This window comes from Notamacropus eugenii, chromosome X, assembly GCF_028372415.1.
Source record: "Notamacropus eugenii isolate mMacEug1 chromosome X, mMacEug1.pri_v2, whole genome shotgun sequence".
NCBI classification, from domain to species: domain Eukaryota; kingdom Metazoa; phylum Chordata; class Mammalia; order Diprotodontia; family Macropodidae; genus Notamacropus; species Notamacropus eugenii.
The window spans coordinates 43,028,101-43,056,049 of NC_092879.1; the positions used below are offsets into that span (position 1 = coordinate 43,028,101).

Below are 27,949 nucleotides of genomic sequence, written 5' to 3' on the forward strand. Positions count from 1 at the left end.
GTGGGGAGGGAGGGGGGTAGTGGGGGGTAGGTGTGGGGGGGATAAAATCTCAATTGTATGGCAGTGATTGTTAAACATTAAAAAATAATAAAAAAAAATAGTCGATATTAAAAAAAAAAAAAAAGAATGGTCCTAAATGATGTGTTCAGCAGAGCTTGATTTTTCTTGATCCTTGAAGGGAGTGAGGGTGGAAGAGAGCCAAGAATGGCAAGATAGCCTTGGACTGATAGAATTGCTACTTCAACTTCTGCTATTAGATGTTAACAATTTGGATTATTTATATTCATAAAGGGAGACACAAAGTAAATACTTTTTTGGTTCCCTTTCATAGATGGAAAACTTTCTCATAACTGATACAGAAAAAAATTAACCCCTCAAAATCCGCTGCATTTTCAAGAAAAAAAAACTGTTCCTACTGAAATAGTATTAAATTTGGCTACAATCTACCTTGTCAAATACTGTAGATAAATTGTTAATATTGATAGTCAAACAGATAATACTAATGCTCTGAGAAAATCTAAGCAGTATTTTCCTAACAGAGTTAGTTGTTTAAAAATTAAAGTTATTTTTCAGAACCACTAAATGGTAAATTAGAAAAGTAATAGAGCCTTGAGTTAATTGAACCGCTAACTTTGATTTTTGCTATTAGCTGTTAATAATTTGGATCATTTATGTTTACAAAGGGAGACACAAGGTAAAAAGTATCTGGACATGATTTTTTTTGGTTCCTTTACATAGATGGAAAACTTTCTCATAACTTAGAGAAAAATTAACCCCTCAAAATCTGCTGCATTTTCAAGAAAAAAAACTTCCTACTGAAATGGCATTAAATTTTGCCTACAATCTGCCTTGTCAAATACTGAAGATAAATTGTTAATATTGATAGTCAAACATAATACTAATGCTCTGAGAAAATCTAAGCAGTATTTTCCTAATGGAGTTAGTTGTTTAAAAATTAAAGTTATTTTTCAGAACCGCTAAATGCTTAAGTTAGAAAAGTAACAGAGCCTTGAATTAATTGAATTGTAACTTTGATTTTTGCCATTAGCTGTTAATAATTTGGATCATTTATGTTTACAAAGGGAGACACAAGGTAAAAAGTATCTGGACATGATTTTTTTGGTTCCTTTACATAGATGGAAAACTTTCTCATAACTGATACACAGAAAAATTAATTATTCCTACCTGAAAAGTTCCTGGTTTTCCAGTAGGGTCATCCTGAGAAGATTTATCTGAAGAGTTTTCTGGGACCGATTCCAGCATGATTATATTTTCATGGGACAAAGGTTTGTCCCCCATATTACCTCTGGCCCTAGAAATGAAGAAAAAGTCTCTCAGAGCTGTGCAGTGGGCCGCCTCAAACTCAAGGCAGAGTGAGGCTCTCCCACAAGGCAACGGGACACTTTCCTGGTGATCCCTGGGAAATAGGAGGGAAAAAAACGTGTAGCACCAGCAGCAGCAACTTGAATCTCTTCGTGTGAGCAGGTTGGCAACAAAGTAAGCGAAATGTTTCCAGGTTCTCTGTCAGGAAGCCCTCTCTGATCAAGCCTGGGAGGTACACACCCATATTGGTTCTCTGTTTCTCTGAGAAACTTAAGTGAAGAGCATGGAAATGATCCCCTTCCATGCAGGTTAATTAACTTGGAAAAGCTAGAAAAACATCTCCATGACTCTAGTCTGTGCTCCAGATACCAATCTGCCATCTTAGAAGTGCATGCCACAGTCCCACGAGGATTCTGGGCCAGAAAGCTCAAAATGCAGCTTAACCCTGATACTGCAAAAACAACGATCGTTTACAGCAACATTATTTGTTAGGGCAAAATATGTGCTTAGCATTTAAAATACAAAAAAAAAACTATGGTACATAAATATAATGCACTATAAGAAATGGGAATCTGAAGAACTCCCAGAATCATGGGGAGAGCTAGAAGAATAAAGTAGAGTAAGAAAAAGTAACTTAAACTCTTTCTACCTCAGTTTTTTCCTCTATAAAAGTGAAGGCACTACATGGCCTCTGAGGTCCCTTCTAGCTACACGCCCAGGATCCTAGTTGTGACCTTGGGTGAGGGACTTCCCTTGCCTGTGCCTCAGTTTCCCTTCCTGAAAATGAGAAGTTTGAACTAGAGAGCCTCTGAGGACCCCTCTAACTGAATGCAGTTGTTTCCTACTCAATGAAATCTTCACTGACCCTGCCTTCCCACCTCCAACTGAAAATCATCTCTCCCTCCTATTTCTTGGCTCATTCCTCCAGCTGTTATTGTACATGAAAATCCACTAAATTTCCTTGATAAACCAGAGGATATACATCACAGATCTAGAGCTGGAAAAGGTCTCAGCAGCCAAATAGTCCAACATATTAATTTTACAGAGAAGGAAACTGAGGCACAGACATATTAAAGCCACACACAGGATCCCAGGCTAAGAGCTGGAAAGAAACTCAGATGTCACCTAATTCAATCCCCTCCATCTATAGAAAAGGTAACAGGGCCAGGAAGGGGAAGGGACCTACTCAAGCTTACATATGAAGCAAATGGCAGGGTGGGGATTTGAACCCAGGTCCTCTACAACCAAAGCCAGAACCTTTGTGCCATGCTTTCCCTCAGGTCAACTGAGAAACCATTTGTGTGAGATTTTATCCTTCCTTAGAGCAGCCAGGTGGCGATGCAGTAAATAGAGCACCAGACCTGGAGTCAGAAAGACTCATCATCCTGAGTTCAAATCCAGCCTCTGACACTTATTGGTTGTGTGGCCCTGGTCAAGTCACTTCACTCTGTTTGCCTCAGTTTCCTCATCTGTCAAAGCTGGAAAAGGGAATGGTAAGGCACTCCAGTTTGTTTTTCCAATAAAAGCCCAAACAGGATCACAAAGAGGCAGACACAACTCAAGCACAACTGAACAACAATCCTTCTCTGCTGGATTCTGGCCAAGGCAGTCAGAAAACAAATATCTTATATCAGACCCATGGCTGCCTACTGCTTAGTGAAGGCTGCCTGCTACTATGAAAGCTTGGAAAGAAGACGGGTCCCAGGGCAATAACCAACATTACAATTGTGCCCATTAAAAGATCAAACCTAGGAACTGAATTTGCAGGACAGTATGAGGCCCAAGGAGACTGGCTGCAACGTCTCTATGCCTACCTTCCCAGTTGGTAGGCGATGCATTAAAAGTCACACCTGGATTCCTTCCTCTTGCCTCTGGAGTGCTATTTTCCAGTCTTCCTTCAAACCCACTAAGAAAAGTGCCAGGATAATATGTGTTGTATCCTCCCGTGCTTGATATCTTGCCAATCCAGCTATGTAATTGAAATCCAAGCTAAGATCTGGCTCAATTTTCTAGCCACCCCATTCCAATCCCCAACACCTATAGATGGGCACACTGGCTTCCTAGGAACAGTCAATGCTTCAGGGTCATTTCTTTAGGGGAGCATAGAGGACCAAGCACAGCTGGAGACCAATGAAATCTCTTCTAACTCTAGATCAATCATCCTGGGTTGGGTTTTTTTTTTCATTTTTAAAAAGAGAATTCAATGATCCTTTCTTTTTTTCTTTTTTCTTTGTTTTGGGGAAGGATGTTTTGTTTGCCATCCTATCCCTCTTCCACTTCTCCTTTTCACGCACTACAATTAGAAAAAAAGGCAAAACAAAGCCTTTGTATCAACTATACAGCCAACTGAAAAAAATTCCTATATTAACCATCTTGGAACATATATGTCTTATTCTGCAGGGCTCAATGATCCTAGGTGGGACCCTGAGCAAGTCATTTCATGTCTGGGCCCCAGCTTTCTCCTACGTAAAATGAGGGAGCTAGACTAGAAAATGACTTCTCATCCTTTGTTGGTTTTTTTCCCTTTGTGAGGAGGAAAGGAGGGAATGGAAGGGAAGAAAATATGGAGAGGGAAGGAAACATGGAGGAAAGAGATAGAAAAGAGGAATAGGAAAAGACCTTGCAATGACCTGATGAGGTTGCTCTGGTAGCAGATCATGTCACATTCTACTTTCCATCCCCTAGTAATCCCCACTTAGCTTTTCTGCCATTTGGCATAATGAGTCAAGTCAAAAGAAACTCCCAGCATCTCTGGTTGTTGGAGGAAGCAACAGATTTTTTTTTCCTATTTTGTTTTCTATTTCTGTTGCCAAGGAGAATGACCTTTGGAATGGAAATGAGAGAACCAGAATGGCTAACAGGGAGTTTATATCCACAGGAGAAAAGAAACAAGAGAGCCCCTAACCTTCCCCCACCTTGCTAACTTTAAGTCACATGGCTGAGATGACCTTCATCCCCAGATCCCGAAAGAATGGGCATATGTGATTGCTGGACCACTAGTAGTGATATCTGAAAGACTGTGGAACCACATGGAACTCCAGGACCATGGAACTGGAAAGGAACAGATGTCCTGATTTTGTGAAAAGGGGAATAAAACAGTCAGAAAATTCTGGGCCAATGAGCCTAGCTGATGCCTGAGGGAATTTTAGAATGGATTATTAAAGGATTGTCAGTGAACATAAAGAAAAGGAAACAGCGATCACAAGGACCCTGCGTGGCTTCATTAAAACACAGGTCATGTCAACCTAACCCCATTTTCTTTTTTCACGGAATTACTAAACAAGGAGATGTTATCCTTATTTTAAAGAGAGAAAACTGAAGTTCAGAAAAGTGAAAGGATCTTTTTATGGCTATCCAATGACTCAGTATCAGAAACCTGAATTTGAAACCAAATTGACTTAATTCCATATCCAGAACCCTAACCACTTGGCAGCACTGCCTGTCATCTATCTCTGGACTCCTTGACACCAGGCTGGGCTAAACAGCTGGGATGATTCCTAAGTAACAGGGAAAGGAAGTAAGTAAGATTGGGACCTTGATATTAGGCCCCCTCCCATCCTTAGGGAAGCAGAGTTGATCTTGGCATTTACTCTTTCCTTGACTTACCCTGAACGAATTATTGAATGAAACACCCCAAACCTTGGAGTAGAGATGTGACTTCTGGACCGGCTAGTTCTCAGGCTGCTCTTTCTCAGGGCCTTAGGAGATGTCTTCTTTTTGGTAAAAAAGTTCTTGAAGGCATGAAATTTGGATTTTCTCCTTCCTGGAAACAGAATGTGGGAGGGGGGAAAGAATATCATCACAGCAGAGACTAGCATGATTGGCGGAGTGATGGAGTACTACTGCTATCCTGCCCCATTTGATAGCTTTTGGGTATGTCCTGATCATTCCATGACCAAGCTTGAACCTCACTGGGGAAAGCAAAGGCCCCAATGCCCAGGCACTCACCCCTAAGATGCTTCTATTCTACTCCACATTCTAGAGTCCCATGTTTCTCTAGGCTTCCATTATTGACACTACGTGGGCAAGGAGATTTTGTTGTCCAGTTAGTTCTAAGGGACTGTGTCAAGTTGCCTAATTTTCTACTATGCCCCTCCCCCCTTCTACTCTGAAATCCTTACTACATGGTTAGACCCACCCTAGGTTCTGATAGCATTAACATCTTAACTGAAAATAAATGATGAATACACAGAAAAATCTTTTCAATGCAAACTACCAATGTATAGAGGCTCTGAGTTGGAATAGACTTTAGAAAAGAAATTAATCCAACTCATACCTGCTACAGGAATGCCCTAACAAGTGGCCATCCATATTCTGCTTAAATACTGAGAGTTCCAGAGAGTTCCCACTGCCTCACAAGGTAAGGGCTAGTCCCTCACACATTCCAACTCCCACCTCCAACTGCTAAGCACTTGTCAATAAAACTTGATACTCTTCCTAGAATATAAGCCTTCTGAGGACAAGGACTATTTCCTTTTTGGTCTGTGTATTCCCAGTACCTGAAGCAGTGCCTGGTACACACTCAATGCTTAATTAATGCTTGGTTTTATAGACTGGAAGAGCTATCCTCAGGGGGTGACTGGGTGGCCACAGGATCACCCCTGTCCCATCCCCTTTCTGCCACTTGGGCTGTGACTGATTTCTGGTCATCAATACATTCTCCAACCAGAGCAGGTTGGGTCTCACAATGACTGGTAGGAGGGAGAAAGGAGGGGCATACCCTAAAGGCTATTCCTTCTTCCTGCCATCACTACCCCTTCCCCAACCCCAGTGCTCTTCCCATCTAGCATCACCTTCAGGCTCTAGCACAAACCTTTGGCCCCCTCTTCAGTGCCTAATCCCACCTCACCCTGGGCTTTACCCTGCTCTTTACCCCAGAGATTTCCCTTAGCCCTGGTTACTATGAGAAAGATGTCCATGTTTCTTCTAGAACAGAAATGTTACTTAGGTCCATTATATACAAAAAGTCTTTGCTATCACCTATAAACAACTGGGGCAAGGGCTAGGAGGTACCCAACATAGGAGGGAGCCCTTTACCCCTTAGCAGTAGAAAAGGAATCAGAGAGACACTTTGCAGAAAAGCAAGATGACTGAAGTGGCAGAGAAGGACTATGAGACGTCCCCAGGGGTTTGTATATGTAAGAGGCCCTACTCCACCCCACCCCCAGTGGACTTCACAGGCACTAGTTTGGAATAGAATCCATTTGTTAGTTGGATATTACCGGTGCTAACCCAAAGGTAGTCATAAAATAAATTGCAAATGGAAAAAATAGCTACTTACCTGAAAAATTGCCACTGGCTTCACCAGCATCAACAGCCCCCAAAATTTCATAGCTGAATTGGGCCTCATTGGCAACCTGAGGCTCTCGGGGATCATGGGATCCTCGGGGCTCAAGGATCTCACGGGCCTGTCGGGTCCTTCGACCCTGTGGAGCTTCTTGGGCCTCATGGTTTTCTCCAGCTTCATAGGTCTCTTGGGCTTTATGGGTCCCTTGGGTCTCAAGGGTCCTAGAGGGCTCTTGGAACTCACAGACTTCCTCTGTCTTAAGACTCTGGAAGATGTCACTTGACTTCAGAGCCATAACATAATCACTAAAAGTAGAGAAAAAAGTCAAAGGTAATTCCATGAATCCTAAACTACTTCACTGACATTCAAGAAAGGCCAACAGAATAATCCTTTCCTCCGAAAAAGCTCTTTTAGCAACGTGAATCAAGAAAATGTACCCTCTATTCTAGACAGTGGCCTCCCTAGCTTTGTGGTGGGGTGCTAGGGGGCAAAGGGCACCAATCATTACTATTCAGAATCATGCCAAGGAACTCTAAACCCTCTCTAGCAATAAAACCAATAACTCTTCTCCAGGGCCAAGTTTGGGCATGACAATTACTCAGTTTCATGGTTGTGTTCCCTTTATGTCATTGTAGTCATCCAGTATAGGGTTTTCCTGACTGTGCTTTCTTCATTCTGCATCATTTCAAAATAATCTTCCCAGAGTTTTGACATTTTTGTGGCCATTGTTTCTTATGGGACAGTAATATTCACATGACACAATTTGATTAGCTATCTCTTAATTGGTGGGCACCTACTTTGTGTTCCATTCTTTGCTACAATAAAAAGTGCTTCCATAAATAGTTTGATGCTTTGGGGACTTTTCTTTCTCTCTTTTGACCTCTTTCAGCTGTATGCCTGACCCTGGGATCTCTGGGTTAAAGGATTTGAACATTTTAGTCACTTTTAAAAGAATTCCAAATTACTTTCCAGAATAGTTAGACCAGTTTATAGCTCCACCAACAATGTATTAGCGTGCATGTGCATTTGTGTGTGTCTGTAGACTTATATATGGACTCTTTCACCCCCTCTGATATCAACTCAATTGACAAGTTTTATTACTTTTATCTCGAGTATCTCTCACATACAGCTTCCCCCCATTCGAAGCCCTTATCCCCTCTTGCCAGGGCTACTACAATAATGTCCTAACTGATAAACCAGCTTTAAGTTTCTCCCCTCTCGAACCCATCCTCCATTCAGCATCCCAAGTGGCATTCCTAAACCCCTGGCCCTCTATCTCGATTTCTTTCATCTCCTGCAAAATGACTGGCACAGTGTTGGGCAAATAGTAAACATTCAATGGGCCTTTATTCTTTAATCCTAGTGGAGGGTGGGAGAAGCTAAGTAGCAAAGGCCTCAGAGGCCAGTCATGGGCATCAGATGCTTCCTCTGGTCTCATTAGTTGTTTGGCAGGCGACATCTATGTACCATGGATCTATCCCATTGACTAACCTCTTGCCTCCCAGCAATTGTACCCAGTTCTGCTTCTTTCTTCCTCATGAATTTATGTCTCAGTCAGTCAATCAACAAACATTTATATTAAGTACCAGCTATGCCCCGGGCACCCTGCCCAGGCATTAACACATCTAAGACAAAAATGAAAATAGTCCCTGCCCTCGAGGAGCTTATATTCTAAGGGGGGGAGGGAATGACGAGTGCGTGTGTGTGTGTGTGTGTGTGTGTGTGTGTAATGACACAATGAGAGTGTCATCCACTAGCTCCTGTGAGGTCATCATCCTTGTACAGTGGGAGATGATGCTCCTCGGGGGAAACTGGGCTACTGCGCAACCTTGGTAGCTTAACTGACCAGGTCAGATGGGGTTCCTGAGGATGGCAGGGCCTGAGATGGCCACTTCTAACTGATCTTTTGAGAACCAGAGTTCATTAACAACTGTCCAGATGCACTGCAATTATTTTTTAGCATGAATCATGGTTTATCTAGAATGTGTTTGTGATATTCTATTAACACCTGTGGCAGCATGTCTGGTACTCCCAGACTATTCATCTGACTGAGGGTAGTTGTGTGGACAAACAGAAGGGATAAGAGTCTTGGCTTCATAGAATCACAGCTATAGAGCTGGAGGGATCTCAGAGGCCACCAAGTGTAACCCCTTAATTTTACAGAGGGGGAAACTGAGGCCCAGGGAGAGGAAAGGGACCTGTCCAATGTTACACACACATAGGATGTTGAAGTTGAGAGGAACCTCAGAGTCCACCTAATCCAAACTGCTCATTTTACAGAAGTCCAAGAAGGGGAAGAGATTTGCCCACAGTAAAACATAAGATCCTAGATCGAGAGCTAGAAGAGATCTCAAAGGCCTTCTACCTAGCCCATCCCCCTCATTTTACAGGGGAGGAAACTGAGGCCCAGGGAGAGGAAGGGACTTACCCAAGGTCACATAGGTGAGCTGGGATTCTAGCCTGGGTCTTCTGACTCCTCCCCCTCCTCTGAGGGTGCAGAAAGGAGCCACTGAGTGTGAAATGTGAGAACCATTGTCTTTTCAACCCTCCTGTAGAAAGGCCACTGACTATCCAAAGGCCAAGCAGGAAATGGAGGCATTCATAGTCCCCCCAGATAACAGGAGACCTTTCGCATCAGTTCCAAGGTCCCCAAACAGCACTGTACTGGTGGGCATCAGGAAGTCAGAATCATCAGAGATAGCCTTTTTCATTATCAAGGCACCAGTAAAATATTCCTTCACTCAGTCTCTGTCTCTTTGGGGCCACTCCAGCAGCTTGCCATCTCACATTTACCCCTTTTCCTGACTGCCTTGGGGGCTGACCAAGGTGGGAAGAAGAAAAACAAGGGAGCATCTTCTGAGCCTGACCGCTGCTGCAATGTTTTTCATGTTCAAAGATTCAAAGACCTTTCGAGCTCCACTGGGGCCAGCCCTCCAGCATGGGGCCAGCTAATGTGAAGCAGCTGGCCTGGGCCTGCTCCTCTTAAAGGGATGAAGGGGGAATGTTTTCCATTGAGTCCAATAAGCTCTGTCTCGAAGTGGGGGAAAAGGGCAAAGGGGAGGAAATTTGGACACTGGACGGCACCTACTCTCCAGGATAATCAAGGATTCTCTGAGGTAGCCTTCTTCTATCTAGGGGAAGGCATAGCAGTCATCTAAGGTGCTAGACTTGGTACATTACTCTCATGGGGTGGGACAGTCTTTTTCAAGAAGGGTCCTCGAAAAAGACTGTCCTACCCAACTCCCAATGTTCTACCAACCTACTGTGATCATCCCCCTGTGCATGGGCAGCTCAGATCAGCCAGCAAGAAAGGGAACCCAGAGTAAGCTGGCTAAATCCCCAGGGTACCCAAGATACTAAGCATAGATAGCCCTTCTAGCCCTGAGTACCTATAGGAAAGATCAAATGTTGAGTTTTGCCCTTTGGGGCAGTCCCTCCCTTATGGCATGCTCAGAGTCTGCTTGGGGTGTTTGATCACCACCCTCTGGTCCCTCCTCCTGTGCCAAAGTAGGATGGGCCTTCCTATCTCCTGTCCCACCTCTCCTGTTGCCCTGGATGGACCATCCCATGCCCATTTCAGTAATGACCAGTCAGGAGTTACTGTTGGACTTGCTGGTCCTTAAAACTGGAGACCAAAAAAATGTGCCCAGGGGTTTTCCCTGGGGGACCTCTCCCAATAAGCCATTGTGCAGGCAACCTCACAGTAACAACCAAGTCAAACAGAGAACAATAGGAAATGTCTAACCCCTATCTCAGTGCTTCAGCAAAAGCAGAGACAGGCATCTCTCCTCCTTCTCCTCTCCCCCAGCGAACAGACAACGTCTGTCACACCTTTGGGCGAATAACTACCCCCATGGCATCTGGATGCAAAGCTTCAGTGGGTCCAAGATGCATCTGTGTAAAGCACACAGGACAAGTAATTGAATCATAGACCCCAAAGCTGAGAGGAACCCGAGGGGGCACCTAGTCCAACCCCCTCATTTTACAGAGGAGGAAACTGAGACCCAGAGCTAGGAAGGGACTTGTTCAAGATCATTCCTAGGAGCAGAGAGCTGGAGCTAGCAGGGACCTTAAAAGCCATCAGCCTGTTTCTTCTGATGTAAAATGGAAATAATAATATCTACCTTGCAAGGTAGTTATAAGGATCAAGTGAGATAATGCATATGAAACTTTTTTAGAAACCTTAGAGGGAGTGATATATACATGTATATATCCTGAGGATTCCCCCCACCCCCTGCTGTTGGTGCTCTGTAGCTCCTCTAATTACCTGTTATTTTTTTTAAATCTCATCTCAGGCAATTTGGGACTATGCCAAAAGGGCTATCAAACTGTGCATACCCTTTGACCCAGCAATACTTCTTCTAGGTCGATATCCCAAAGAGATCCAAAAAGGGAGTATCTCCTTTTGTGGTGGCCAAGAATTGGAAATTGAGGGGATGCCCATCAACTGGGGAATGACTGAACAAGTTATGATATATGAATGTAATGGAATGCTATTGTGCTGTAAGAAATGATGAACAGGAAGACTTCAGAGAGGTCTGGAAAGACTTATATGAACTGATGCTGAGGGAAAGGAGCAGAACCAGGAGAACTTTGTACACAGCAACAGCAATATTGTTTGATGAAGAACTGTGCATGACTGGACTGTTGTCGGCAATACAATGATCTAAGGCTATCCCAAAGGATGCACGATGAAAGCATGTTTATCCACCTCCAGAGGAAGAACTGATATTGATTGAATACAGACTGGAGTATGCTATTTTTCACTTTCTCTCATTTTTTTCTTTTATTCGAGTCTTCTTGTACAAAATGGAAATGTTTTACATAATTGTACATGTTTAACCTGTATCTTATTGATTACCATCCCAGGGGGGAGGGGAGGGAGGGAAAGAGGAAGGGAGGAATAGAATTTGGAACTCAAAACTTTAAATAAAAAATATTTTTAAAAATTGGGAGAAAAAAATCTCATCTCTGGAAACTGAGAGATCCCATCAGCATGGGCTAGCAGAATCCCAACACGCTTGCTGTAAGGAGGGGAAGAGAAATTATGGCAGGGACAAAGTTCCAAAGTAATGGAATCCTTGGCAGAAGGAGGGGGTAGGGTAGTCAGGGATAGAATCTGGAGTCAAACTTAACCTAATCATTACTTTACCAAGGGTAAAACTCAAGACTGACTGATCACTGATATTTTATAGTTTTCACTTTTTCAAAGTCTTTGCAGAAATGGTCCCAGTTGTCGGGTGGGCATTGCTATCTTCATTTAACAGATGAGGAAACTGAGTCAAAGAGAGGCTAAGTGATTTGCCAAGGATATCACACAGCCAACCAGTGTCTAAGGATGCAATATGAACCCAGCTCAGCTCATCCTGGCTCCCGACCTCTCAAAGACTGAGTCTCCAAAAGGTTAAATAACTTGTTCAAAGTCACATGGTTAGTAAGTGACACTTGTCAGAGACAGAGATGAACCCAGGTCTTCCTGAATCCAAGTCTTCCTAGCTCTAAATCCAGCCCTCTATCTACTATGCCACAACCCCACTCAACAATACGACAGTATTGACTGACAGCAATCTACCTTCTTGGAAGGAAGGAAGGAAGGAAGGAAGGAAGGAAGGAAGGAAGGAAGGAAGGAAGGAAGGAAGGAAGGAAGGAAGGAAGCTGAGAAGCAGCTTCTATGACAGATCCAGGTCCCTTGGATCCTCCCAAAGGTATAATGAGAGACTGGACAATGGAATGAATTCCCAGGGCCCAGATTTGAAGGACATGAAGGAGCCTCATCTGGGAGCCTTCTAGGAGACCATCAGTGAGAACATCCATCTGCAAAGGCTACTCAAACAATATTCTAAACATATGCTTTAAGAATTTGAAGGCAAGTCCCTTCATTACTTTTTATATCAGAAACATAAATAAGAATAAATTAACTCAAACAGCATATGGTAGCCCAAACTACCGTTGCTCCATTCCTCCAGGCAGGGAGGAGTTGGTTGTTAAATTTTCAGTATGAGTATTCATGCCTTGGAAATTGGCAAACGTTTCAAATTGGTACTTGATATATGGTTTTGTTGATTGTCTAGACTTTCGAAAGTGATGGGAAAAAATGTTAGTAATGCAAATTAAGCTGAAAAGTGTGTTTTGCATACAGGTTCCCCTCTCCACAAATGGTTGTTAAACTTTTACTAATGCATCTCTACCTCTGGGGCATCAAAAGCCTTTTGATTAACTTTTTGAAAATGGTTATCCCCAATCTGAGAGTATGACCCATTCAAACATCACCTCTACACAGAGGATCAGGCTGTAATGCTACAGGTACGGTCACCTCAGAATTGACTCAGTGGGCAATACCTTCCTGCTAGTGACATAGTGTTAACTCTGCCCCCAGAAAAAAAAATCATCAATTCATTGAGTATACTTCTGTCTATACTTCTCTCAAAAAGCCCCACTCAGATCCTACACTTGGTACAGGAATCCCTCATCAGAATTACTTAGGAAAGGTGGCAAGGGCATGGAGTGATGTCTATAGACATCTCACCCATCTCAGGAATGTGGGCAGAGGTGGTGCCCAACAGCCCTCCAAGACCTTGAACTAGGGCCGTTGCCCACCATTGCCTCCCTCTGCCCCCACTGCCAGACTGGCAAAATGTTGCCCAGGTGCCCACTTCAGACAAAGCAAGGAGAAGGGAGCTAAGGTCCCCTACTCCCTGTGGTCAGCATCACTTGTCTCAGAAGCTTTGCCAACAGAGTCTATCCTATCCACCAGGCAGGCCCACTAAGCTGACACAGATGGATCTCTTCAGGCACTGGCTTCTCAGGGCACCCAGGCACTCAGCCTGCCCAACCTTTGAACATGTGTAGAGCCTATAACTTCCCTGTCCTAAAGCAGAGCCACCAATGGAGTTTCTTAATCAGAGTCCTAATCAAGAAGTTTATCCTTCCTGAGGAGGAAGCCCCCCCTCTCCCCCCTTTGCTCTCAGAGTTGCCTGGGGTCACACATACCCCCACATCAGCTGCTCAGCATACACTTACCTTATCAAGAGGAAGAAGAGCCTTGTGTTGCCAAATCCCAGATGTTTCCCAACCAAAAGAGTTCCTTCAGAGCCAAAGATGTGCCAGGGAGGCCAAGAGGTCTTACTGTTCCCACAGCACTGAGCAACCACACAGTGTGCATCGCTGGGCCAGGATGGAGAAGCTTAACCTATTTCTAGTCCTTGGGACAGAGTTAACTGGAAACCAACCAGTGCAGAGTCTCCATTCATCTGAATGCTTGCCGTATACCCCATGAAGGGAAGAGGTGAAAAACAAGAGAACAAGCCTGTATCAAGGATCACAGTTAAAAGAACCCAACTTCCTGGGTTCCTGTTTGGGCCCATGTCCTACCCTTGCTGCATCCTTACTTATAGCAGGAAACTGAATTACCATGGACAGCGAAAGCCAAAAGCAACCCCAGCCTGCTGGAGCCCAAACAACCCAACACAGGTCTTCATCCAGACTCCAAATTCCGGGTCCTTTCCCCTGCCCTTCTACAGGATGGCATTCCTCTATGTTGTGTGCCTTTTTTGGAGTCACCAAAACTGTTTGACTTCAAAAGTGTCTCTTTGTTGTTGTTTAGCCATATCCTACTTTTCACCATCCCATATGGGATTTTCTTGGCAAAGATACTAGAGAGCTTTGCCATTTCCTCCTGCAGCTCATTTTTCAGATGAGGAAACTGAGGCAAATGGGGTGACATGACTTGCCCAAGGTCATACAGCTAGTAAGTGTCTGAAGCAGAATTCGAACTCAGGAAAATGAGTTTTTCTGATTCTGAGCCCAGCGCTGCGCCACCTAGTGGCTAAAATCAAGAACAACCACCCTATCCCCACCGCCATCCCTTGCCCCTAAGATTTTCCTTAGTGCAGATTTGAACAGTCACTCTGTCCAACTCATTCAACTCCAGGGGCTTCCCATCACTTCTAGGATAAAATATAAACCCTTCTGTTGGGTTTTTAAAGCTTTTTTAAAAAAAGTATTGTATTTTAATACAACCTTTGGCCTAGACTGTGGCAATGACTTCCTAAAATGTCTCCTTGCTTCTACTTTCTCCACATTGCAATCTACCCTACACACGCTGCTGTCTCAAAACCTGATGCTCACTTCAGGGGTCCTTGAACTTATCCATACAGGTGGTAATAATAATAATAAGTGTGTATACAGTACTTCCAAGTTTATGAAGCATCATAAATATATTATCTCATTTTGTCCTCACAGCAACCTTGGGAAGTAAGTAGTATTTTGTCCCCATTTTACAGATGAGGAAACTGAGGCAAACAGGGTTAGATGACTTGCCCAGGGTCATACAGCTAGTAAGTGTCTGCGGCTAGATTTGAACTCAGGTCTTCCTGACTCTAGATTCATTTCTCTTACCCACTGCAACACCTCAGTGCTTCTATCTAGGCCGATGAAGGCACTCCCACCACTGGCATAGGCCACAGTCTCTCCATCTGTTAATAGATAGTCTTTGAGAGCAGCAGGTACCAAAATCTTCCTTATCGTGGTGGGCAAAGGTGTGACAGAAGTGAGATAGGCAGAGACAGGCCAAGGTAATTGAAGAGTGAGGCTTCATTGTTGCACATACATATTGATATTTTCAACCTGGAAAGTGATGGTGAGGAGCGTTGACCCCATATGTGTTCATCCCCTCCCTTATTTGCAGAAGTGGGTGGCTATGGGTGGGGAATATCTGGCAAATTCAGCTGATGTGATGATGAGTTTTGACTATTGTTTTTTATCCCTTCTCTTTTTCATTCTTCATTACAAGGGGTGGGAAGGGAGAAGGGATATATTTGGTAAAAAGGATACCCCCTAAAAAACTTTTCAAAATCAATATGAGCCTTCTCTCCTTCCTCTCTTCAGGTGAGGGTCTAATGATATGGTGCATTGCATACTCTCAGACTCAGTGGATATGTGAGTTTTGCTGAATTTTTTTCGCTTCTGTATTCTTAGTTACAAGGAATAGTTTCCTGGGTAGGGGAGGCTGGGAGGATTATACTGAGAAAATAAAATTATAAACAAACAGAAGAAAGCAATACAAATTGAAAACAAAACAAAAAACAATATATACATTGATAAAAAACCTTGATCTGAAAAAAGTCTCTCCCCTCAGGTTCCTGCTGAGGAGTGCACCCTGAGTAGCTGCCTACCTCAACTATTGAAGTTAATAAAGACTTCCCAGAGGGTGGGATTCCTGAACCGGGGCTTGAAGAAAATCAGGGACACATATTGGCAGAAGAGGGTAGGGAAAGGCATCACTGGAAAAAAAAATGGCATGAGTAAAGACTTGGGGGAAGATGTCAACTATTAAGCCATATGCGATGGACCACAGACTTCCTGTCTCGGCTGGAACAGTGGAACCATGATGAGACATGACTGTAGAGCTGAGGTGGATCAAAGAAAAAAATGGATGCTGTCTAATGAAGATGAGGGAAATATTTTCTTTTTTAAAAAATGCCCCTTGGTTTAGCAATATCAATACTTGGTCTATTTCCAAAGATGATTAGGGGAAAATGAAAAGAAACTATATGTTCTAAAAATATTTCTAGCGGCTGTCTTTGCACTGGCAAAGGACTAGAAATTGCAGATGTCCTTCAGTTGGGAAATGGCTGGACAAATTGTGGAATATGATTATGATGGGATGCTGTTGTGCTAAAAGACACAATGAGCTCAACGATTTTAAGAAAACGTGGAAAGATTTGCATGAAATAACGAAGAGGAAAATGAACATAATGTCATATACAGTAATAGTAGTATTGTTTTAAGAATGACTTTGAGCAAATAAGTTCTCCTGTCTATTATCAATACCCAAATTAACTATAACAGATATATGAAGAAAGACGTTATCTGCATCCAGAGAAGGAACTGACAAATAGAAGTACGTATAGAATAATTTTACATATATTTAACTATCTGTGTCTAATGAGAGCCATCTCAAAGGTGAGGGGGAAAGAAAAAAAGAAATTTACATGATAATTTTGTTATATATTGAAAAGAATAGTAAGCCATACAGAGTAGATTTGCAGTCTCTTGTACAAACATCTTTTTTACCATACTGTATTATGGAAATTTATTCCATAAATTAAAAATAAAATAAATTTTAAAAAAATATTCTTTGGGGCCTTCTGCGGAGGCAAAGTGGTAAGTTTACGTTTGGAAATGAAGGCTATATGATTTTTTTAAAAGAAAAATCACCTGAGTCACTGTGGCCTAGCCTGGTCTTTAAAATCTACCTCCAGCTCTTTCAGCACCAAGCCCTTATCAGTTAGGCAGCAGCTCCTGTCATTACAGCTTGTTTTGTCTTGTTCTTTAATCATTTCATATGCTTTCATCTTGCCTTACTCCTGAGGTCAGAACTTGTTGAAACCAATGTCTTTGTTCTCCCTGAATGGCCAGTTATGCCAAGATCCAAGAAGCAGGGCCTACAAGCTCCTTAATTTCCCAAATCACCATTATCTGCCTTGCTTTCTCCAGGGGCACTAGCTTTCATGTAGGAGACGTGGAATGAACATTTTTTGAGAAGCACTCAGGCCCATAAAGTTTGTGGCCAGTCCGAGGGGGCTAATCAAAGATATCTGTCCTCCCCCACTGAGGGTGAGAAGACAGTGGCCAAAGACCCCCTAGGTACCTTGCGTGGTAGCCTGAAAATCATTACAATTTGACAGGCCACCTCAGTGGAGGTGACCCTACTATTTGTGTGATTATACAGGAATTCCACATGAATAATTCCCCCCTCCCTCTTCCATCCCCTGCTATATTCTCTACTATATTCAGTATATTCTCTGCTGAAGAATAATCCTACTCAACAAGGAAGTATAGTGTAATAGACAGTGTGTTAGACTCAGAATCGGAAAGTCTTGGGTTCAGATTCTGCCTCTGATACTTAATACGTGCGACCCTGGGCAAATCACTTCCCCTCGCAGAATCCTCCCTTATAGCTCTGTACCTATACTCTCCATTACATCCGTATGCGCCTTTGGCCAATCCCCTTCACCTCCCCAGGCCTCAGTTTCATCTTCTGTAAAATGGTTTCTGAGGGCCCTCCCAGCTCTGAATCTAGGATTCTATGGCATCCTTGCTCCAGTGGCCTGTAGTGAGCTCACTACTCAACAGAAAGGAATCCTGGTGGTATCAGACCAGCCAGAGGGGTGTAGAGGGCCAAACTCCAAGGAGACCTCTTTCATTTCTATGGCTGCCACAGAATATCTTTACTAGCTTGTTTAGAATTTATGAAAAGTATCCCAGAGCAAGATTATTGATTATTTGGGTTTCAGTTACATAAGTTCATAATGGAAGCTTCATAATCATACATATATCCATGCTAACATATACATTATTTTATAGGCAATTTACATTATCTGCATATTTTACAGAGTAGAAAAAAGGCCCTAGGTATTAAGGGGCTGGGCCATAGTCACATGACAAGTTAGGAACAGACAGCCTCTGAGACTTCTAAGCTCTAGACCTTGGATAAGTCACTTCTACTCTATGGGCCTCAGTTTCCTCCTCTGTAAAATGGAGGGGCTGGACTAGATGGCCTCAGAGGCCCCTTCCAACTCTACTTCTAGTAGTCCATGATCCATAACCTATATGACCTTAGGCAAGTCACTGCTTTCTATACCTCAGTTTCCTCAAAAGTAAAATGAGAGGGGTTGACTGAAATGACCTCTAAGGTCCTTTCCAACTCAAATATATTTTTTATCATGTTATCTATTTATTACTTAAAATTGGTCTCCTATGGACCTCTACTGAGAAAGAAAATAGCCTAGGTGCTTGAAAATAATAGCTAGTATTTATAAAGAGCTATAAGATTTACAATGCATTTTACAAATATTATCTCATGATCCTCACAACAACCCTGTAAGTTATCCCATTTTATAGATGAAAAACTGAGGATCAGAGAGGGTAAGTGATTTGCCTAGGGTCACACAGCTAGTTAATGTCTAGGATGGAATTTGAACTCAGAGTTTTCCAACTTCAAGTTCAGTGCTCTATTCACTAGCCAACTAACTCTCTCTCATTATAATAAAATAATAAAACTGCATTTCATAGAATCAGATTTAGAACTGAAATGGTCATTGAGTCCAATCTCTTCATTTTGCAGATGAGGAGACTAGGAAGGATAACACTAGGACTGGTCCAGGGCTATGCAGATATTAAGCATCTAAGGTAGGATTTGAACCCAGGTCTCCCTGACTCCAAATCCAGGCCTCACTGAATTCAGGCTTTTCACTAATTCAGGCTGTCCTCCTTTTCTAGTTAGTCCAAATGAGTGAAGTATGCATATGGACTCCATTGGTAATGTCTCCATCCATATACCACATTGACTTGGCGAGTGGGGATGGGGGCAGAAGCAGAGATAGATGGACAGACAGATAGATAGATAGATAGATAGATAGATAGATAGATAGATAGATAGATAGATAGATAGATAGATACAGAAGACAGACAGGTAGACAGAAACTGGGAGAGAGACAGGTAGATAGACAGGTAGCTAGACAGACAGACAGACAGACAGACAGACAGACAGACAGACAGATAGATAGATAGATAGATAGATAGATAGATAGATAGATAGATAGATAGATAGATACAGAAGACAAACAGGTAGACAGAAACTCGGAGACAGGTAGATAAATAGACAGGTAGCTAGAGAGACAGACAGACAGACAGACAGATAGAGATAGATAGAGAGATAGATGGGTAGCTCATAAATAGATTATAAATAGATCATAGCTAATAGATAGCTCATAGAGAGAGAAACAGAGACAGAGACAGAGATCAGTAGAATATTTCTTAAACTTTTACTATGTACCAGGCACTATACTAAATGCTAACGACACATATAAAGAGAGAGGGGAAATTCTCTGTCCCTAGTGCCTCCTGGATCCTGGGGTCACACTCACAGATGGAAACAAGATCAAAGCCACAGAGTATATGAACGTAGGTTAGCAGAATGCAATACTCAGGCTGGGCCCTTTGCCAGAGAACCAGTACTAACCCCCTCTCTCCTGAAATAGGAAGGGGAAGGAAGGAAGAAAAGTGCCAGGGAGTTCTCCAATGACCACATTAGATACACTTAATTACAGTATGGGGGGGGGGAGAGACCCAGAGCTGTGTCTGAGCAGGAATTACCATTCGAAAACAGTATCCCTGAACAGGGACTGAGCCAAGTGGGCTAGATGGGGAACTGAGGAAGGCCAGGGAGCACAGGTTATCTTAGACACATAGCAGATGGTGAATCAATAATCATTATGGAAGTGGAGTGGAATTGACCCAGTAGGGACTCCATATTGGAATAAGCATCAAAAAGAGGTAACCCAGTGTGATGGCTAGAAGCCAAATCAGGAAGGCCTGGGTCCAAGTCTCACCTCTGACATAATACTAGCTATGTGACTCTGGGAAAGTCACTTAACCTCTTGGCTCCTGCTTCCTCCTCTATAAAATGAGAGCATTGGGCAAGATACCTTCTGAAGGCCCTTCTGGTTCAAGAAGGAGGATGCTACAATCCCACGGGCCTATTGATTGGTTTTATTTCACTCTGTTTTTTCTGTGCCCTGGATGACTAACATGCTAAGTTGCAGATGAGCACAGCAGCCAACTGGCTGCAGGAGTTTGCATGGGTGGAGGGAGTTTCCATACTAGGAGTGAGCTCCTCAAGAGTTGGGACTGTTTTATTTTAGTCTGTGTCCCATCACCCTAGAACAGCGGCTGGCATGCAGTAGGTACTTAAAAAATGCTAGCTGGTTGATCAGAAGCTCTACTTCTTTGAGAGAGACTCGACCTGTAATCACAGGTTGACATGGGGGATTCCTGCCAAGGAAATGCCTTCTCCCAACTCAGATCAGCAGCCACCCTACAACACAAGGCTTAAAGTAGGTCTTAACGTTTTGGAGACCCTTGGGCAGTATCTGGGGAATGTTCTTAGATGTATAAAGTAAAATTCAGAGGATTAAAAAGGAAACTAATTATACTGAAACATAATTACTGAACAATTAAAACTCACAGATCTTAGATTTTAAAGAGTTGCATCAGGTGATGAGTGAGTGGTTCAGTTACTGGCCAAGGATCACAAAATTAGTTTGTACCCAAGTCAGGACTTCACCTAGAGGCTGGCTCTCTGTTCCATCACTCAGGGAGCATCCTACACTATTGAAAACATAGGCGTAGACCCTCCTCCCAAAAAAATAATGCTCACAAGAAATAGGGCCCCAAGTCTACAGAATGCTTCGTGTACTGCCAGATATCATCACTCAGCTGACTAGCTGGTCTTAGTTGTTTTTCTTTGTTATAAAGGAAGGCTCATTTGGGGAGTACAGAAAAGGGAAGTTGTGTTTTACAGTGCAAAGAGCACTAACTCTGGAGTCCCAGGACCCAGCTTCAAGTCCTAACTTTGATGGTTAACCATTTGTACTTCCTTTTACAAGTCATGCAAGCTCCCTAGACCTCAGTTTCCTTATCAGTAAAACAGGAGGGGGATTGGACTCAGTGGCCTCTGAGGTCTCTCAAAGTTCCCGATCCATACGCTTCTGAAAGGAGGTTTGGGTGGGTGGGGGGCAGAGGAAGGATAAGTTACTTTGACATCAATAACTTTTTTTTTAAAGAATATTGAACATAGTAAGAAGTTCTTGAGTTCTAATTCCTGCTCTGCCACTTGATTCCCATGTGACAAGCTTCAATTTCCTCACCTGTAAAATGGGTTGAAGCTAATGATCCTTGTCCCGATTATCAGATTTACAGATAATACAGAGCACTACATGTGTGTGTTCGTCCTTCGTTGCTAAAGAAGACCATGACATCAGAGAAATAATAACATGACTTGCACTTGACTTTGTTTTGAGTGAGGGAGGGCTGTGCAGGTTACCAGTCTCACTTCTGCTCCAGAGCCATCTGAATCCAGTGACCAGATATTCATCAGGATGACTGGAGATGACCCAGGATGAGGCAATTGGGGTTAAGTGACTTGCCCAAGGTCACACAGCTAGTGAGTGTCAAGCATCTGAGGTGAGATTTGAACTCAGGTCCTCCTGACTCCTGCACTGGTGCTCTATCCACTGCATCACCTAGCTACCCCACAGAGCACGATATGACGCATGTTGAAAACACTTAGAAAAGTCTAAGGGGGCATCGTCATCATCATAACCTAGATCTGCCACACAGCCAGGGTAGATGGACTGGCAGAACTCAAGCAGCTGGAATTTAAGGAGGATGGAAACTCATTCTTGTCTCTGATATCCAAGAATCAGGAAGCCTTCAGATTCACCAGCCTCTTAAGAAGCTGGAAAAGCTGGGGTAGAAAAAGGCAGAATGGTGCAATGTAAGGTGCCCTAGAATCATGGCAGTCAGATTCACATCTAATAATTTTGTAATGTTGAATAAGTCACTCCCCCCCTCATTCTGTGACTCAATTTCTAACTCTCTTTAATGAAATGTTTGGACAAGATGCCCCTCCTCAAGGGTGGTTTCCAAGCTCTCATAGCCTACAGCACTAACCTATTGTATCTCCAGAATCTTTTGAATAGGTGAAGGGTACTTAAAGAAGGTAATTCACAGCAGTTACAAGACTGCCCTGGATTTGTCTAGAATTTGTCCTATGAACAGGCATTGTCATTTCAGTCATGTCTGACTCTTCATGACAAAGACACTTTCTTGGCAAAGACACTGGAGTAGTTTGCCATTTCCTCCTCCAGATCATTTTACAGATGAGGAAACTGAGGCAAACAGGTTGAAGTGACTTGCCCAGGATTACGCAGCTATTAAGATTCTGAGGTCAGATTTGAGCTCATGAAGATGAGTCTTCCTGATCCCAAGTCTACTGCTCTATCCACTGCAGAGCTAGCTCACTGCCCAGCACTGATGCTGAGGAAGGGTAGAGCCCCTCCACCCCAATTTCTCCCCCACTGTGAGATTAATCTTGCATGAGAGCACTGTATCTCCTGAAAGTGGCTGAGCTGGGAAAGCTAGCCTCATCTACTAAAGCCTTCCCACAGATCAGTTTATTGATTTAGTCACCCAAAACGTAGACAAACACTAGGTGAATGGGCCACAGAACAGATAAGCTTTGACCAAGGTCTGCTGCAATATATTTGGGTGGGGTGCACTGGTGGCTGCCCCTGGGCAGGATGGGGTGTGTGAAGAGGAAGCCTACAGAAGAGACTGGTTCACCTGTCTCAGGCTGCCCTTCTGCAGGGCAGGATTGTGGTGTGGGTTGGTTCAGCTCTCCAATTCATAAAGTCACATGGTCAGTAGACAAGACATTGGACCTTAGAATTAGCCCAGGGTTCAAATTCTGCAAGCCACTTATACTTTCTTTACTCTACTTATCTCCCCTTGGAAGGGATGACCTCTAAAGTTCCTTCTGGCTGCCAATAAATAATCTAATGGTCTCAAATTCTCACAGTTTATGGTTTGGGCCCACTGTTCACAAGCTGATCTCTCTAAACTCAGCTTCCTATGTCCTCAGTTCTGAGCTCCTTTTAAATTCTGGTCCTGCCACTGGCTAACTCTGTGCTCCAGGGGGAGTCATAGCATCTAACCAGCTCAGGTTTCCCCAAGTGTAAAACAGAGCCAATACCACCCAATCTCCGAAAGACTGAAGTGTCGTTGGAAGACACAGGCATTGGTCTTTGTCTCCAAAGACCTAGATGCATGGTCTTTCTCTTCCACTTGTGAACTGGATGACCTCGGGCAAGCTTGCTACTCTGGGCAGAGTTTTCTCTTCAATTAAAATGGTAATAACAATGTCTGCCCAACCTCCCAAATGGGATACGAAACATAAATTAGTATTTCTCTAGTAGGATCTTCTCAGATTAAATGAAGTTGATACATGATGTCACAAATCCTTGAATCACCATCATCACTACATGAATTTAAGGGCCATTGTCTCCTCTGAAAAAAAGCGTATCTGTGCACTCACTGGTTAGAGGGGAGTGAGGTCACATTCTGATGTCATTATCTTTTCATTGAGATTCTAGAGACTCTTGGTTTAGAACTGACACGCAAAGTGCTAGCCACTACTAATTAGTCTGTGGCCAGTGACTAAGTGGACCCCTTAGCTTCTTTCCCAGCTGAAAGGAACATGGATGCCCTTTGGTAAGAGGAGAAACAGAAGAGATACAGTGCTTGGTGTAGCTCAGAGAGAGCTTGGTGTAAACCCCATCCGCACTATTAGACAAACTACTCAGAATGCATGTCCTACTGATAATGGCTCATTAGTGTCAACTAATTAGGTGGAAAGTGCAAATTGGAGATTATACAGAGGGACAGAGGAGGAGGAGAAAAGAAGTAGGGAGGAGAGAGAGAGGACTGGGGGGAAAGAGAGACAGAGACAAAAAAGGAGAAATAAGAGAGGAGGGGGAAGGAAAGAGACAGAGAAGGGGAGGGAGAGGAAGGAGAGAGATTGGAAGGAGAGGAGAAAGAGACAGAGAAATAGAGAAAATCTGAGACAGAAACAGAAAAGGAGGAAGAGAGGAGAGGGAAGAGAGAAATATAGAGGAGAGAAGGGAAGAGAGAGAAAGGAGGAAAGAGAAGGGGAGGGGAAGAGAGGGGGAAGGAGAGAGAGGAAGGAGAGAAAGAGAAGGGAAGGAGACCGAGAGAATATCGTTTAGTAAGGACACTAGGACTCACACATCTGCTTCAGCCCCAATGTCAGCTTCTAGGGAATTCCCAGTAAGGTTCCTGGTTTCCCAGATTAGCTATAACCACCTTAAACAACAGTTACAGAATGACTAGAATCAGTTTCTAACAGGGATTCTACCCTGTAAGAGTTGAGAGAGAGGTTGAGGCTCATTAACTTCACAAGTGAAAACAAAATAATCACGTGTATACAGGCCCACAAACACATCTCCAAATGCCCCCAGGGAAGCAGACTAGGCACCACTTCCTACACGAGGTGTATCCGGATAGCCTGCAGTTGCTAGCTCTCTGCCTACCTCTCTGGAAATGACTTGAGACTTACCTGTGTGCCGGTTCTTTCACCCGGGGAGAAAGTATATTCCTTGAGGGAAGAGACTGTTTCATTTCTGTCTTTGTAACACAAGCACCCAGCATCATGCCTGGCATACAGGAGGCACTCAAATGTACAGTGAATTGAATAGGATGATTACTTTGCTCCAACCCTATTTACATCATATATAGCTAGAAAATAACTATACAGTTGTCAACAAAATCTTACAATGAAATCTCTTCTAGTAGTTTTCTCTCTCTACTCTCCCCCATTCCACTCTACCATTAGGATCATAGAACTGGAATAGAAAAGGCTAAAATTGGAAAGGACCTCTCATTTTATTTATTTTTTTTGTTTGAGATTTTGCTCAATTTTTTAAAGATATGGATTCAATTTGTTTGCACACAACAGACATTTCCAAACAACATCCAAAGAAACCTTTATGACTTTCCTGAAAAGTTACTCCATTAAAAAAAAAGGAACAACCCCTCCTTTTGCAAATGAGGAAACTGAGGCCCAAGGAGGTGTTTTTTTAAGTCCTTAATGGAGGCAGCATTGACAATGGACAGAGCACCAGAACTGGAGGCAGAGATCCTGAGTTCCAATTCTGCTAGTTCCTACCTATGCGACTTAAGGTTAAGTCTCTTCACCTCCTCAGGATTCTGTTTTCTCCTTTGGAGAACGAGGTCCTTTCCAAGTCTAGACCTTGAGCAAGTCACTCTCCCTCCCGTAAAAGGAGTGAGATGGACCAGATGGCCTCCGAGGTCCCCGTCAGTTCTAGATCGAGGTGCACTGGCTTGCCTAGCGATCCTCGTCCACAGATCGGTTCCTTCTCAGTCATCTGGGCTGCTAACAACATGCATGATATAAATGAAACACGATCATTTGACTAACTTGTCCCCTGAGGAGGTTATTTGCACTGTGTTCCTAATCAGCGAAATTAGTCTTTGACAATCGGGGTACGTTTTGGGGTGTGATGAGTGAAGGAAAGAAAGGTCGGTCCTCTGAGGAATTCTTACCCAGCGCACCCCGGACCGTCTGCCTTTCCCCTCCATCTCCCTCTCTGCTCAGTCTTACTGGGTACATAGGCTCCCCGAGTGGATCTCCCTCTGGGACAGTCTCTTTAGGGACTTCTCACTGTCTTAGAGCATTGCGCCCCAAAGCCGTACAGCAGTACTAACCGGCGGCTGGTGTCCGTCTCCTCCTCGAGGGCAGCGTGACAAGGGAAGGGATGCTCACAGTGGCATGGAAGCTGGAAACCCCGTCTTACTCAGCTCCCGAGACTCCCTACCCTGCTGCCACTGACGCGCGGACACCTTAGGGCCTGTGTTAGTAACGACGGCACTGGCGGAACACCACACAGGCGCCCCCCGAGTTCTGGTTAGCTGGGGCAATGGGAGGCTGCCCCGAGACGGGCTACTTACTTCTTGGCTTTCCAGCGGCCGTATGAAGTTGTCATGGTTCCTCTGAGCTGGGTCGGGTCATCCTGAGATCTGCGAGGGACAGTAGTGCTTCTAGACGCCCGGATGTCTTGCAGGTTTGCACTGCCTCTGCGGGCGCGCCAGCGCGCGCCCCTGCGCACACACAGGCAATCCAGGGTGCTCCCCGACAGGCAGGGTGGCGCCCCTGCTAGAAAGCAAGCTGAAAAGCAGACAGACAGGCAGGCAGACGGGCAGATGGGCACTCTAGCGCCCAGCGCTCCGCTACCTCCTTCTGCGCTCCCGTCGGAGTCCTGCTCTGACTGAGGAACCCCCGCAGCTGCGCTCGCGCCTTAAAAAGGCTGCTGTTGACCCGGCCAGATGAGGCTAGCGCTGCCCAAGCCTCCTGCTCACCCCTGGACGGCTGCCAAAGGAGGAGGGACCAGCCTGTTCCCTCCGTCGGGAGGCACCTCGGTTCACTCCTCCTTTCCTTCACTTCCCCTCCCCTCCCCGAGGCCACCCCAGCCCACAGGCGACAGGGCACGTGGCTGGCCTCCCAGGCCAGCCTCCCATGGGGCTGCGGAGAATGGGAAAGGGGGAGTAGAGGCGCCTCTGCCAAGGTCACAGTCCAAAGTCATGGTCATCCCCCGGAGGAGAAGCCCGAGCTAAGATGATAGTAAAATAGGGGGAGGGAGAGGGGGCCGCTGGCAGCGGCCCAGACCAGAAAAGCGGTTATTTTATTGTATTCAGAATGGGCAGAACCTGCAGAAGATGTAAAAACAATAACTAGCAATAAAAGTTTTTAAACGACAGCAGCTCTCACTTATACAGAATTGAGGTTTCCAAAGAACTTTCCTCGAGGGTGACAGCAAACTGCCTACCCCTCCCCAAGGTTGCGCCACATCTCTAATAAGGAGAGAAATGTACATCAAAGCGGCTCTGAGGTTTCACCTCCCACCCAGCAAATGGGCCAAGATGTCGAGAGATGGAGCTGGTCCATGGTGCAAGGTCGGCGGGAAGACGGGAACGCAAACAAGCTACGGCTAAGGCTATGAAGTGGTACACGCAGTCTGGAGAGCGATTCGAAATTAGGCTAAGAAAGTAACCAAGATGTCCAGACCCAGAGAGCCCACTCACTGCTAGGCATTTAGCCCAAGGAGTCACAGGCAGAAAGAAAGGTCCTATCTACGGGGAAATATTCATTGCAACATTTTTGTGGTAGCGAAAACTGGGAACTAAATAGGTGCCCATTGATTGGGGAAAGGCTGCAGAAATCGTGATTCCACTTAAAATCAGAACCCTACAGGCCATCTAGATAAGGAAACAAGTCCAGGGAAGGAAAGAGATGTCCAGGGTTGCAGAGGTGGTAAAACTGAGTCAGAATTTGAAGATAGCAAAAAAAAAATTAAGAGCAAATAGGGTTGCTGGGTTTTTTTTGTTTTTTTTTTTTTAAGCAAAGAGCTATCTTGACTTCATCTCTGTGAGTTAGACTTCATTTAAAAGAGGAGGAAACAGGCTCAGAAAGGGCCAGGGTCCTACAGCTGGGAGGTGCTAGGATAGGAACCTTGAAATCCTGACTCCAAAGAGAGACACAGAGATACACAGAGAGACAGACACAGACACAGAGGGACAGATACACAGAGACAGAGACAGGGAGACACAGAGACACAGACACAGAGAGAGACAGAGACACACAGAGAGACATAGAGAAAGAGACAGAGATAGGGGGGCATTCTAGTCGCAAGATCCAGTTCGCGCTCAGTCTTTAGATCCTAAATATGTGACTCAATTCACCATTCAATTCAGCAAGCATCTATTAGGTGTCTACTGGTGCTAGGCTCTGGAGATACAAAGACAAAAAGGAAACGGCCATCCCCCTCAAAAAGTTTCCATTGGGGCAGAGTGGGGTGAAGAAGGGATTGGGGACTCCAACACACATAAGTAGATCTATTC

At 44.1% G+C, this 27,949-nt stretch overlaps 1 protein-coding gene across 2 annotated transcripts in view; it reads right to left on the reverse strand.

The window, feature by feature from the left end:
* KIAA1210 (KIAA1210 ortholog) overlaps nucleotides 1–26,522 on the reverse strand; it is a 52,338-nt gene extending 25,816 nt beyond the window's left edge. The window contains exons 1-4 of one of the 2 annotated variants that reach the window (XM_072627228.1): nucleotides 26,003–26,522; nucleotides 6,605–6,915; nucleotides 4,930–5,086; nucleotides 1,186–1,312 (exon numbers count right to left, since the gene is read on the reverse strand). In XM_072627228.1, the coding sequence (XP_072483329.1) occupies nucleotides 1,186–1,312; nucleotides 4,930–5,086; nucleotides 6,605–6,915; nucleotides 26,003–26,037 (630 nt within the window). In that variant the 5' untranslated portion in view covers nucleotides 26,038–26,522. The remainder of the gene's footprint in view (nucleotides 1–1,185; nucleotides 1,313–4,929; nucleotides 5,087–6,604; nucleotides 6,916–26,002) is intronic. The other variant, XM_072627229.1, reaches the window with a different exon arrangement.
* Nucleotides 26,523–27,949: the final 1,427 nt, after the last annotated feature.